The following is a 13672-nucleotide window of genomic DNA, read 5'->3' on the forward strand; positions in this document are numbered from 1 at the left end:
AAGTTCGCGTTGCACACTTCCAAATTTCTGAAAAAATACTTGAAGATCACACAACAAATACCAAATTAAGCGAAAAAGTACATTTATTTGGAAAGTGATCATCAATAACTATCACATTAAAAGTATACTATCGCGAATAAATCTTTTCTTAATGAGACTTCTTCTTCTTTGTATTCAAGACCATTTTTACTGCGGAATTTTTAAAGGAAAAAGTTCAATTTTAAGAGTAAGTTTATTAAGTTTTAACTTGTTCGAGATGTCAGGGTCGCAACCTAGGGTCCACGCCACTCGGTCAAGTACAAGACAGCAACAAGATAAAGAAGTTAACAAACCAGGACAACAGCAAACTCTTCAAGACTCGATACATAAACCAGTCTTCAATATCAATCCTATTATTCAGGATTGGCAACCTGCAAGTTCTCGTAAAACTAAAAGAAAAGATAAAGAAAAACAAGTTGAACAAAAACAACAGAAAAAACAACTTCGTTTGTCTTTTAGGCAACATAAATCTACTGAAAAAACTACTGATGATATGGATATTAGTCAAGATACTTTTGCTTCTTCATCTGAAAGCGGTGGCGCAGCAAAATCCAATACAGATAATCAAGTAACACCAGAAAATCTAGATGCACCAATTGATGGTGAAAAAAATGATGAAATGATCATCGACAATGGAAAAATTGATAATCAAACAGATGATCAATCTTTTAATAAGGATAATCAGAAAAATGGTGATACTAATGACATAATTAGTGATAATCATTCAGAAATTTTTAATAAGGCTAAACCTATTTTAGTTAAAATCAAAAAAGATTCTATTCCAGGAAACAATATTATTCAAAAAAAGTTTAATTTGAGAAAACAACTAGCTGGAATTAATGTTACCCTGACCGGGGGAGTTATCTTAAATAAGAAAGAACCCGAATTTATCATTTTACCAATCATGAAAAATGATTATGATAAAATTATTAATCTAGAAATTGATATTATTGATGATGAACAGTCACATGAAAATGGTGAAGATGCAGAGTCGAGTACTAATAGTAAGGTTAAGGAAATAATAAAATTTACACCATATCAAAAAACTAAAAAAGTTTTTACTGAAGAAGAAATTAAAGACAGAAATTGTAGAACGATTAAAGTTATAAATATTCCAATTGAAATTCCTAATTATCAAATTAGAGCTGTATTTAACAAATATGGTGAAATAGAAGAAAATGGCTTTTATACCAGAATTAGAAATTTATATATTCAAGCTTTTATTACATATAAAAAAGAAGAAAGTCTACAAAAATTTTACAAAGGCATATGGTCAGAATGGATTGGAAAACATCAAGTACTTATTGTGCCAAAAATTTTGTCAGAAGATGAAATAGAAAAAAGATCAATGTATACAGTTAAATTAACTGGATTACCATGGAATTCAACTGCTTATGATATACATGAAGCTTTAGAAGTTAACAATCCTAAGTATATTTTTATACCACGTAATCCAAATAATAATAAACCATTGAATTATGCAATAGTTTATTATGAAAATGATGAAGATATAGGTATTGCAGCAGAAAGAAATATTATTTTTTGTAATAGAACGCTTCATTGGGGAACTCCAGGTGAAAAATCATGCCATAGATGTGGTTCCTTTGATCATTTAATTAGTAAGTGTGATATTGAACCATCTGCTAAACCACGTGTAATGAATAGAAAGCAAAAGCTTAAGGAGTTTCGTCAAGAAAATAACAAGAAGTTTAAAAAAGGCAGTTATGCAAATGTAACAAAACAAAATTCATTTGAAAAACGTCAGCAAAGTAATAATTCAAATAATTATTCTAAATATAATAATGGAAATATTAATAGATATTGGAATAAAAATATTTCACGTGATAGAAATAATAACGTTAATGAAAAGTCACTTGATCAAGGAATTTTCACGCAAATTAAACAACTTAATGAGAATTTGAATAAATTAGCTAATGATTTCAAAAAAATCCAACAAGAAAACTATCGTATTAAATCTGAATTTTATAAATATAAAGAAAACAAGTCTACAACAAGTTCAGGAAAAAATATTAAAGTCAATCAAGATAGAAGTACAATCGCCTTACAAAATGAGAATAACAAAAGATCAAGAGTTGATAATGAACAACTTGAAGCCTCAGGATCTTCAGATATAGAAAATAGTTTAAATAAACAAAATAACGAAATTAATAGATTCGGTGATGCTTTATCAACTATGAGTAAAAATATCTCAAAAATTATGGAATATTTTACTTCTGACAATAATAATGACGTTAATAATTTTCAAGGGGATAAAATTATTGACAATAATGAATCCCATGAGGATTAAATACCCTTTAAATATTATCTTTAATGATGAACAATAAAAAAACACATTCTTTTAAGAAAAAACATTATAATAATCCTTCCCCTGTTAATCAAAAATCACGTTCAAATTTAAATAATCAACAAATTTATCATCTGAAAACACGTCAATGACTCAATTTATCAGATATAATTAAAATAGCTTCATTGAATATTAAAGGTATAACTGATGTTAAAAAACAATTCTTAATTGATATATTAGGTGAATATAATATAACTATTTTGGGTCTATCAGAAACTAATATATCGAACAAAATGGCAAAACATTCTTTTAATTTTTATAGAAATAATTATGTTACTTATTTTGCAAATGAGGAAACTAATTATAGGGGAAATGGCGTAGGTCTTATTATTAAGAAAAATTATGCACGGCATATAGTCAATTATAATAGCTTCAAAGGAAGAATTATATATGTTGATTTTATTTTTAGTGGAAATAAAAAAATGAGAATCATTAATTATTATGGAAAATCTGGACGAGTTACTTTAGACAATTTTAATCAAGAAGTTAAAATTTATTTTGATAAAATCAAAGAATTGGTTAGAGAAAGTAAAGCACAAAATGCAGAAATTATTCTTCTTGGTGATTTTAATCTTCATTATGAAAAATATCTAGATGATAAAAATAATAATCGTAAAATGAAAAAAGAACATAAACTTTTTGAATGGATTGAAGATGAACAAAATTTTTATGATCCTTTCTATATCATGTTCGATAATTTATCACAACATTCCTTAAATACTTTCTATCCTTTTAATACAAATCAAAATCCTTCTAGAATAGATTACATTTGGGTAACAGAAAATTTATTTTCAGAAACACAAGAATGCAAAATTGTTAATACAACAACAATTAATACTGATCATAGAATGTTAGTGTATTCAATATGGTCAGAAGATTTGATTGGGAATATTGCTAATATCAAACGGAAGGAAGGATTTAAAGAAGTTTATAAGTATGATAAAATGGATGGAGAGCAGTGGGAATTATTTCAGAATGATCTTAATAAATACATTTCAAATTCAGAAATTTTAAAATTTAATTTTAACGATAAAAATAATATTAATCATATATGGGATAAGATCAAAAAAGGTCTTGTTCAAGCTAGTAAAAATTGTATTCCAATAGAAAAAATCAAATTAACTAAAAGTCGAGTCAACCCAATGAAAATATCTAATGCATATAAAGTAATGAAATTTTTAATAAATTTCAGACGTTCAATTAAAGATTCAAGAAAAAGAAATCATGTAATCAGAAATTGGATTACATATAGAAAAAAATTATTGGAAATTGGAAGAGAAAAAAGTGATTATTGTTGGAATAAAATTCCTAAGGATGATAAAAGTGTCAAGGAAATTTTTGAAGAAATAAAAAATTTATATCAAATTTATTTAATCCTATATAATCACGATCTTTTACAATTCAAAGAAGAAAAAATTAAACTAGCAATTGACCAACGCTGTGAAGATTTATTAGAAAATCAAAAACGTATGATTAATAGTGTAATGGAACGTGAAATTAAATCCATTGTATTAGACAGAGTTCTAATTAAAGAAAATAATGAAGATAAATTAATCACTGATGAAGAAAAAATAAAAGATATTGTAAATGATCATTTTCAAAATATTGCAGGATCAACAAACCAACCTAAGATTTTATCAGAATATTGGGCAAAATTTTATTTTCCACAAGATGAAATTAATGATAAAATTTATAAAGATTTGATGGTAGAGCCTACAAATGATGAATTGAATGAAGCTTTAAATAAATTATCTAATAATAAAGCTTCTGGACCTACGGGTATTAGTAATGAAATGTTGAAACACACATCTCCAGAATTTAAAGAAATTATTAGAAAATTAATTATTTTAATTTTTAATAATCAAGAGATACCATTAGAATGGAAATATGCTAATGTTTATCCTATACCAAAACCAAAGCCATGGGGTTGTCAACTAGTTAATACACGCCCAATAACTTTATTGGAAACGGCTAGGAAATTAATGGTATCAATAATGAATGCAAGATTATCAACAATTCTTCAGAAAAACAAAATTCTTAAAGGTTTACAATTTGCTGGATTGCCTTTCAGTTCAACTTTTGAACCATTAAGAATTATTAATGAAATAATTCAAGATGCTAATGAGAATGATAAGGAACTGTGGATTTTATCATTAGACATGTCAAAAGCGTATGATCGTGTTAATATTTTTATGTTAGAAAAAGCAATGCAACGTCTTAAAATACCAAGTTCTTTTATTAATTTAACAAAAGAGTTGTTTTTAGGACGGAAAAATAGTGTATTTACAGCAGGAGGATTAAGTAATCCATATGATGTAATGGTTGGAATCGATCAAGGGGAAATAATCTCACCACTTTTGTGGTGTATATATTATGATCCACTTTTTACTGCCATACAGCAAGAACACTTTGGATATCGTGTAAAGGCAAAAAGAAAATCAATTTATATGAAAATATAGAGGTAGAAGTAAAACAAAACATTACCAGCATGGCATATATGGATGATACTAATATGTTAGCTGGCAATAAAGAAGAATTAGAAAAAATATTAAAAACAGCTGATGACTTCTATACTCTTAACGATATTCAAATAAATAAAGAAAAATCTGAATTGTTACTTAAGAAAAAGAATTTTAATTTTAATGAAAAAATAGAGTTAGAATTTGGCAATCAGAAAATCAAAATCAAACCTAAAGGAAAAACAGAAAGTCTTAGAATCTTGGGTGTTTGGTTCAATATATATAATGATAACAATTTTATCAAACAACAAGCCTTTGATGAAGTCAAAAATTTAAGTAATAACCTGCTGAAGAACAAATGCATAACAGATAAAATTAGTTCCTATATTTTTAATGCTGTAATATTACCACGTATCGAATATAGGACACAAACGATAATACTATCAGAAAAAGATTGTGAAAAAATCATGGTTCCTTATAGAAAAAATTTTAAAAATAAATTAAAGTTAGCTTCAACTGCACCAAATATAATTATGGAATTGAATTTATTATATAATATTCGTTCAATTTTTGATAATCAATTGCAAGCTAAGGTTAATAATTTTATAATTCAAATTAATGATCAAGGAATTCTAGGAAAAATAATGGAGATTCGTTTAGTAGATATTCAAAATAAACTACTTTTACCTTTCAATCCTTTAATTAATTTTCCTTTTTCTAATAAAGATTTAATCTTTATGGGTCAACATTTGCGAAATAATTTTATTATTAATAATTTATTATTAATGAAAAGTTATAATTTTAGTATAGAATTTAATAAACACAATATTGGGAAAAATAGTACTGTATTAGGAAGGGGTCGTCATATTATGGAAATTGTTGGAACTGAAAGTTTTTTGAAAAATATAAAAATTTTACGTATGAATAATTTATACTTTTTAGACCAATTTTTATCTCCTGATAACAAAACTCTTCTGACATGGTGGAATATAAAAAATAAGATATTTGCTCTTAGTAATAATAGAAATAGTAATGTAGTTAATATGCCAAATATATATAAAAAAATTCAGTCTTTAGTTACAACTAATGGAAAAAATTATAATGTTAAAGAGGAATATATAGATAATAATGTAGTCACAAATTTGGGTGGTTATGAATTTTTACCAATTAATATTCATATTAATAATATTATAACATCTTTTAATATGTTTCATTTTGAAAATATTTATGGAAAAATAATTGAAGAAAAGCCCTTTACATATATTTTTGAACATTTTAAAAGAATATCGAACACAAGTGAAATTAATTTGTTTATTAAAGTATGTAATGGTTGTGAATATAATATTGGTCAAATAGAGGGTAAATGTATAATAGAATCAATGAAAACTGAAATATATGAAGTGAGATATAAAAGACTTATTAAATGGAAGGGATATAAGGCATATCTTCTAAAGGAAGCACAACATAATTATATGGAAAATATTATAAGATATGATCAATTTTTCAAACGAAACCCTTTATATTACTCTTCATATGATAATTATCAATTACGTTTTGATGAAAATAGTTTAGATATTATTGAAAAATATATAGATTTATCATTAGATAAACAGAAATTATTTGATTCAAGAAAAATTTTATATGATTCAAATGTTAAAGATTTTGTTTGCTATACAGATGGTTCAATTAAAAATATTACCAAAGAATATGTATCAGCTACTTTTGGAACAACTTTTTATAATTTGTCCTTGCAAAAAATTTTGGAATTAATATCATCTTATAATAATTGGATTTCATCAACACGTGCAGAAATTTTTGCTTTATTAATTACTTTGCTAATAGCACCTTCTAATAGTAATTTAACAGTTTATACAGATAGTGCTAGCGTTATTAGTAATTTTGAAAAATTTAAATTTTATAATTTTACTTTAGTTACTAGACAAATTTTTAAAATTAGTAATAACAACATTCTTTGGAAAATAATTATGGATATTATTAAAGAAAATAATTTATCTGTTAATATATTTAAAGTTAATGCTCATACAGATGATTCTTTAAATAATTATGTCGACAATATTGTTTCTTTGGCACATAATGATCAAAATTTAGGAATTAATTTAAATTATAATAATTTTTATGATCTTCCTTGGATTCCCAAATGGAATGGCATAGTTATAGAAAAATCTTTAAGAAAGTTAATTACATTAACAACCAATACGAAAAATTTGGAAAGGTTTTTAAATTTAAATAGAAATGATAAGTATAGAAAATGTGAAATAGATTGGTCAATTTTTTTTAATAATTTTTTGGGAGAAAAACAAAAATTATACACTGATTTCAAAGAATCAAAAATTAGAAGACGCAAAATTCAGTTGATGATTGAAGAACTTTCTTGCATTGAACAAATTAAAAGAACTTTATTTTCATTATATAAAGAAAGATTTTGTCCTATGTGTGAAGAGGATGAAGAAGATTTCAATCATATCTGGTTTTGTGAAGAAAGACGAGAGGATATGGATGATTTAATTTCAGGAGTACAAAATTGGCTTCTTTTAGAAATTAATAAAATTTTAGATCCTATTAATCATATTACTCTTGAACATATTAAAAATCTCAATGATATTTGGAAACTTGAAGTATCAGAGGATCACATAACTTTTATAGATTTAATTAAAGGTTTCTTTCCTTGTTCGTTAATTAATTTTTTTAAACAATTATTATCTACGAAATCAAAAGTTGAAATTTTGTCATATAATTTTAGGAATGAAATTTTGGATAAATCTATGATTTTTTGGAAAGTGAGGTGTAATAAACTTAATGAAATTGATAGAGGTTTGGGAATTGATAAAAATGTTAAAAAACAACATTTTGGTAAAGAGCAGTTTATTGACAAAACGCGTAAATCAAAAAATAAGAAATACTTTAATCTACAAAGTCTTCAAAGTCATATTTATTTTGGGGGTAATACAATAGATTACTATAATATTGTTGATTACGGTAGTGTTTCGTAGTATTATTTTTATTATCTTTTGATGTTGTAGTAGTAATTAAAGGAGTTGTGGTGAGTTTTTATATAACATTACCGAAGTCCATACGAATAGTAGTAGTTATGCGGATAGTTTAGTGAACCTATTTGGGTGAGCAGGATGGTAGATAGTTCTTTTGAACATAAAATCTTAAGTCCCTAATAATATTATAGTACTAGTTCGATCGTGTTCTTTACTAAATGTTATATAATGTAGATCTTTTCCTTTTTTGTAATTTTTCTTATTTCTAAATAAAGTTGACTTCGTTAAAAAAAAAAAAAAAAATAAATCTTTTCTTAATATATCAAGCAAGGATTTGCGAAGATTTGTATAAATTTTTCCTTTGCTTCAGTTGTGGGGGAACCCGTACAGGAAGTAATGTGTGATATCATTTCGTCTACTAAGTTGTACATCGGGCAGATGAAATTTTTATATAAGTTCGGGTGCCGCAATTTAAGGGTCTTATCGATCGGTAGAAGGTTGTTTAATAATTTGAACCAAAAAGCCCATAAAGCCCATAACTTGTTGTGTTTGGAACTTGTGCACTTAAAATGTTTAACTTGTTTTAGAGCATTCCATGTAATATCCCAATCGTAATCCTTTGTTCTGTCCAGTAGAGCATCTTGATTACAGCTCAGTTGGCTCCATTGTCCATCATTAACGAAGTTCATTACATTCTTCACAAATTTTCTGAGTTTTTGTTCCACTGGCACCTCATTTATCATTGGAACGAAATTTAAACCATCATGGCCCTGGTTGAACTGTACAATATTCGAAGCTGAAGTACTAGAAGAAGCTTGTTTGGCTAATTCGTCTACTTTGTCGTTCCATAAATTCCCACTATGTCCTTTGACCTTGTGTAAATTTAAATCTAAATTATTTTCCTTAACTACCCTAAAAATTTTAAATAAAAGTAAAGAATTATTATAATCTCGTTCGTCTATAAAGAAAACTATTAATTGCTTGAATCGCAGCTGCGCTATCTGTATATATATACACTTTTGAGTTTGGTGAGCAAGTAAGTAAGGCTAAGAGTATTGCATAGATCTCTGCTCTTGTTGAGGATGGCAATTATCAATACGTGAGATTAAGGATTCTTATGTCGTGGTCTCTATAAAGGCAGCTCCCTGAATAACTTCATAAGTACCTGAATCCCACCTATTATTTAGGATAGCGTTTCCGTCTTGGATTGTGCGGTAATGATGCTTCTTGAGGCTACCGTCAGTGTAGAAGTGTAATTGATCCAAGTTCGATAGACGATCTTTAGTAGCCATCAGGGATTTACCTAATTCTGAGGAGCCAAACCACTTTTGTATCTGTCTAAATCTGTCTGCTACTGCAATTTATGTATCAATTAATTACCACTCCGTATTCCTGTTTTCCTTTATGGGTTGCACATGATCCATCATTATGTAATTATCTGTGTCAGATTCCCATCTGTTAATAGTCGAGATTGATCGTAGTTGTTGTGAGTCTGTGATATTCATCGGAGTGTTAATGGTTACGGGACCATTGTCAATGGTCTGATTAACAACTCTTGCTGCTCTTCTATGTATTACCTTTGTAATCTTGGAATTCGGTTTTTCTAGCCGATATAAATTACCTAGTTGAGGCTCGAATTCTGTTATATGACAGATTTCCACCGTTAGCGACTCGGAATTTTGCGATTTTTCAATAATTTTGGCGGCTTGCCACCCTTTGTATTCTTTTGACTATAGCCCATTCTTTTGTGCGTCTATCTTTAGACGGAAACTGTAAATAACAATTATAACAAGAAACAACTTTGCAGTATATTGCCTATTACTTACATATGACATGAGGATGCGACTCAATGTAGAACAAGTTATGACGAAGTCTTTCACAATTAATGGGAGAGGAGTCAAGATAATTGATGAATGGACAAAACGCTTTACGCCGTCATCATTGTTAACGATGAATAGACACACGGACAGACACCCGTTATTCTTCACCTCACAACTCACCGTACATGATGGAAGACACATGCTCTCATGGACACAATCGAGATTACTCTCCAGCCTCTCAGCCAAGGGAGAAAAGCCACATGGTTTAAACACTTAGAATTGATGTTCCTTCAAGATATTCCCACGCGCCTTATGAGGGCAGATTTATGGTCCAACCCAACTGATTTTTATTAGGCTATCTTGGGGTAAAGAACCTTATTGATTAAATAGACTACATGAGCGATGGAAAGTGATTTCTTCCCAATTGTCTGTATGAAGGCATCCCTGATTCCGATTATTCGCTGTTTATTCAAGAACTTTGCTTTCTTTTCAACAAGCCACACCCCAAGGTATCTTATTTCCCTGTGGAGGTCCTAATGATGTCTTATTCCTTGGGAAGTGGTGAATTAAATACCAACAGATCGCACTTTTTCACGTTGATATTAATATCCATCATAGCATAAAACGAGTTAGCAATGTTCAAAACTTCCTGCATTCTCTCTTTAGAAGTTTCAATAAAGGCTGTATAAGCGGTTACAGTGACAGACTTCTTATAAATGATCCATGTATTTGGGTCGGATCAGTGGATCATAGTATATTCGCCATAATAATGACGAAAGGCTATCTCCTTGATCAACTCCATCTCCTGCATTAAAGGATCTGGTGGGGCCAAAAGCAATTAGGATTCGGGCATTTCTACCATTGAAAATTTCTATTACCAGGTCGACAAGTCGATCAGGAAGGGCTAATCTTCGTAGGGCCAAATCAAGACCTGTGATGCTGATGGAATCAAAGGCTTTCGATATGTCTTGGAACATAATCCATAATTGTTTGTTATTAGTTTTGGCATACTCAATAATGTTATTTAAAACATGTATGGGCGTCGATGTAGAGTCTCCTGGGAGCCCACAGTAATTTTGTGGACATAAAGTGTCGTTGTTAGTTGAAAAGATGATGTCCAAACGCATGCTTAAGGTTTTAGTTAAAATTTTCCTGAAAGTGTCCAAAAGAGCTATGGACCTAACATTGGCCATATTGTAATTAAACTTCTCAGGCTTGGGGATCGGAAGTATGGTTGAGCATTTCCATTTCTCTGGTATCTGCCCTGAAAGAAGTGTTACTCCTGAATCAATTTCTGAAGCTGAGGGGGTAGGCGTTTGATCATTATATAGGTAATTCCCGTCACATCAGCGGCTGAGTGCTCATTTAAACTCTTCAAAATGGTCGACCATTCATCATTAATTTCCTTGACTATATCATAACATTATTTTTTAACTTATTTTTATATAGAATTTATAGTTTTTAAAATATCATTAACCTCAATTAGTAATGATCTACGATTAGATCGAATAGTGCATTAATCAAACGTCACGCGTTAGTCTTCCTTTTCCTCAAGTCCCTCGAGTTCCCGAGTTTGGAGCATTTCCATGACTGTTGTTATCGTTATTGTATTTGATATATATGAACGGGAACGCCGGTCGAAACTACGAACCGGAATTAAGGTAAATGGGAGAGGGAGTCATTTTTTTATTTTAGAAGCGTTTTAACGTTTCTTTTTCTTTCTTTTTCTTGTAGGTATTGCCGGACGAAACGGGTTCGTGGTAATAAGGAAAAACTGGAACGGCTCGGGTGGCTTCCGAAGAACAGAATTACAGAAAGAACTAAGATTCGTAAGAATAACTAAGATTCGTAAGCAATTAGCAGTTTTTCTTTTAATATTATGGAACGGTTTACTAACCGTCCTTATTCTTCTTTATAGGTTTCGGGTAGGCTTCCGTTGGTAATTTTCACTACTCATTTTTATTTTGTTATTAGTTCAGCATTACTAATCAGAAAATATATTTTAACTTCAAGTCAATGTCACTTACCGAAAGATCTCGTAACTCAAACACATAAAGATTATGGATTTTGTGAGTATGAGTGAAGATGATGCAGATTATGCTATTAAAATATGAATCAAATCAAGCTGTATGGGAAACCAATTCGTGTCAATTAAGTAAGCTGAAACATTTTGGTTTGCTTTTATTGTTCCTGTGTAGTATTGACGCTTCGTCGTATTATTATTAAGCAACTTCGGACAAAAAGAATTTGGACGTAGGCGCTTCATTATTTATAAGGAACTTGGATCCTGGTGTTGGTGAAAAAATGTTGTACGATACGTTCAGCGCTTTTGGTGTTATCGTACAGACTCCCAAGGTATTAATATAGACTAATAATCGAATATCGAATTCATTTTGCATATTTAATTTTATTAAGTCGAAATATTTAATTTAGATTGCATGAGATCCCGATACTGGTAATAGTAAAGGGTATGGGTTTATTTCATATGATAATTTCGATTCTCAGATGCGGCAATTGATGCAATATCTGAATAAACCAGTTACTGTATCATACGCGTTCAAAAGGGTAAAGGTGAAAGACATGGAAGTGCTGCAGGTTCGTATTTCTTCCGAATCGAATGTATTACTTTCAATGGGTGATCATTTTTTTTTATTGGTATACCTAGAACGTTTATTGGCAACCCAAGCGAAGAAAATCAAAGTCTTTTGTTTGCAGATGTTCGTCCACCTACTGTTCCACCTCCAATGATAGGAGTTCGCCAGCTTCACCACAACAAATAAATACTGGAATGTCTCGTCCTGGCATACCACTTCCAATCGTTTCTCCAACACGGAGGATATCATGCGCCAGGGACAAATACACAAACAGCAACACAATCATCGCCTAGACTATCTATCTATGATGAACGGAGCGTCAGGAGTATTTTATTTGATATGTTGTTTATCAAGAAAACGGTAAGGAATCTATGTGTATAATATTATAATTTATTTACATTATAATGCTATATCACTTAATCATATTTATTTGAATAAATATTTTTTGAATGTCATAGAATACTCAATAATCTTAAATCGCTTACTGAAAAACCAGGGGATTATCGATAATGTTTTGGAGATTGGGACCAGTAGTCGACCCATCTGCAGGATTTCCGTTAGACGGCATGAGTTTATGGAGCTCGGGCCAATGTAGGTCTACAGCACTTAATGTGAAGAACATCAAACTTACATCAACCCTTCTGGACCTATCTGTTTAATCATGTGTCGAGAACCGCGTAGAGCCGTAGAGTGATTTGAGCATCGGCAAGGTTTATTTAAAATACACCTTCCCTTCTTGTAGTGTTCGCCAATGCATTTGAGAATTCGGAGCAAAGTATTTATTACCAATGGGAATAGCATGCAAATCTCCTTTCTTTATACAGGTGCAGGTTTTACATTTTTAATACGCTCCGCACGAAAGATCTGCGCATCTAGTTGGGTATAATGTTGGCCTGGCGTTTGGATTTCATTGATGGGATGATTATTTATATGTGGCCATTCCATAGGATATTTTTCTTTTCGCATACGGTTAAGGGTGTTTTGGATGACGACATCTTCGTGATGAACCAAAGGACGAAAGTACGCGTGATTACATCATCCTCCTCATAATGATCCAAATCTTCAGCAACTATTCGAGTATTTTACCGCAATATCATTACACGTTTAATGGATTTGACAACGGTTGAACAACGTTCAGAATTTCGTGTTCTTGCTAATATTAACCAGGAAAGAAACATAATTTGATGTCGCGAGTTTTCTGAATCGAGTTTAATCGAGGACCCGAACCAGAGCCAAAACAGACGATAGCGCTGCGAAATGAAGCCGGTTATCAATGGAACCATCGAAAGGCAAGGATTGAAGAATTTCATTATCGATTATAATGTCTATGTAATAACGGTTATTTTCTTTCAACCAGCATTATCTTATTACATTAAAAAAAAATACA

At 30.0% G+C, this 13672-nt stretch overlaps 3 protein-coding genes across 3 annotated transcripts; all 3 read left to right on the top strand.

Moving 5' to 3' along the window:
• Positions 1 to 256: 256 nt before the first annotated feature.
• Positions 257 to 2347, top strand: OCT59_026610 (uncharacterized protein; the record flags this gene model as incomplete). The annotated part of the gene is made up of 1 exon (XM_066143278.1): positions 257 to 2347. One exon carries the CDS (start codon positions 257 to 259, stop codon positions 2345 to 2347), a length of 2091 nt encoding a protein of 696 aa, XP_065992811.1.
• Positions 2348 to 11277: 8930 nt separating this feature from the next.
• Positions 11278 to 12133, top strand: OCT59_026611 (uncharacterized protein; the record flags this gene model as incomplete). Its single annotated transcript, XM_066143279.1, has 7 exons — positions 11278 to 11352; positions 11426 to 11451; positions 11610 to 11630; positions 11705 to 11760; positions 11817 to 11846; positions 11919 to 12046; positions 12125 to 12133. 7 exons carry the CDS (start codon positions 11278 to 11280, stop codon positions 12131 to 12133), a joined length of 345 nt encoding a protein of 114 aa, XP_065992812.1.
• Positions 12134 to 12271: 138 nt separating this feature from the next.
• OCT59_026612 (uncharacterized protein) lies at positions 12272 to 12578 on the top strand (the record flags this gene model as incomplete). Its single annotated transcript, XM_066143280.1, has 2 exons — positions 12272 to 12286; positions 12357 to 12578. The coding sequence occupies 2 exons, from the start codon at positions 12272 to 12274 to the stop codon at positions 12576 to 12578; spliced, it is 237 nt and encodes a 78-aa protein (XP_065992813.1).
• Positions 12579 to 13672: the final 1094 nt, after the last annotated feature.

This window comes from Rhizophagus irregularis, chromosome 6 (assembly GCF_026210795.1).
Source record: "Rhizophagus irregularis chromosome 6, complete sequence".
NCBI classification, from domain to species: Eukaryota; Fungi; Glomeromycota; class Glomeromycetes; order Glomerales; family Glomeraceae; genus Rhizophagus; species Rhizophagus irregularis.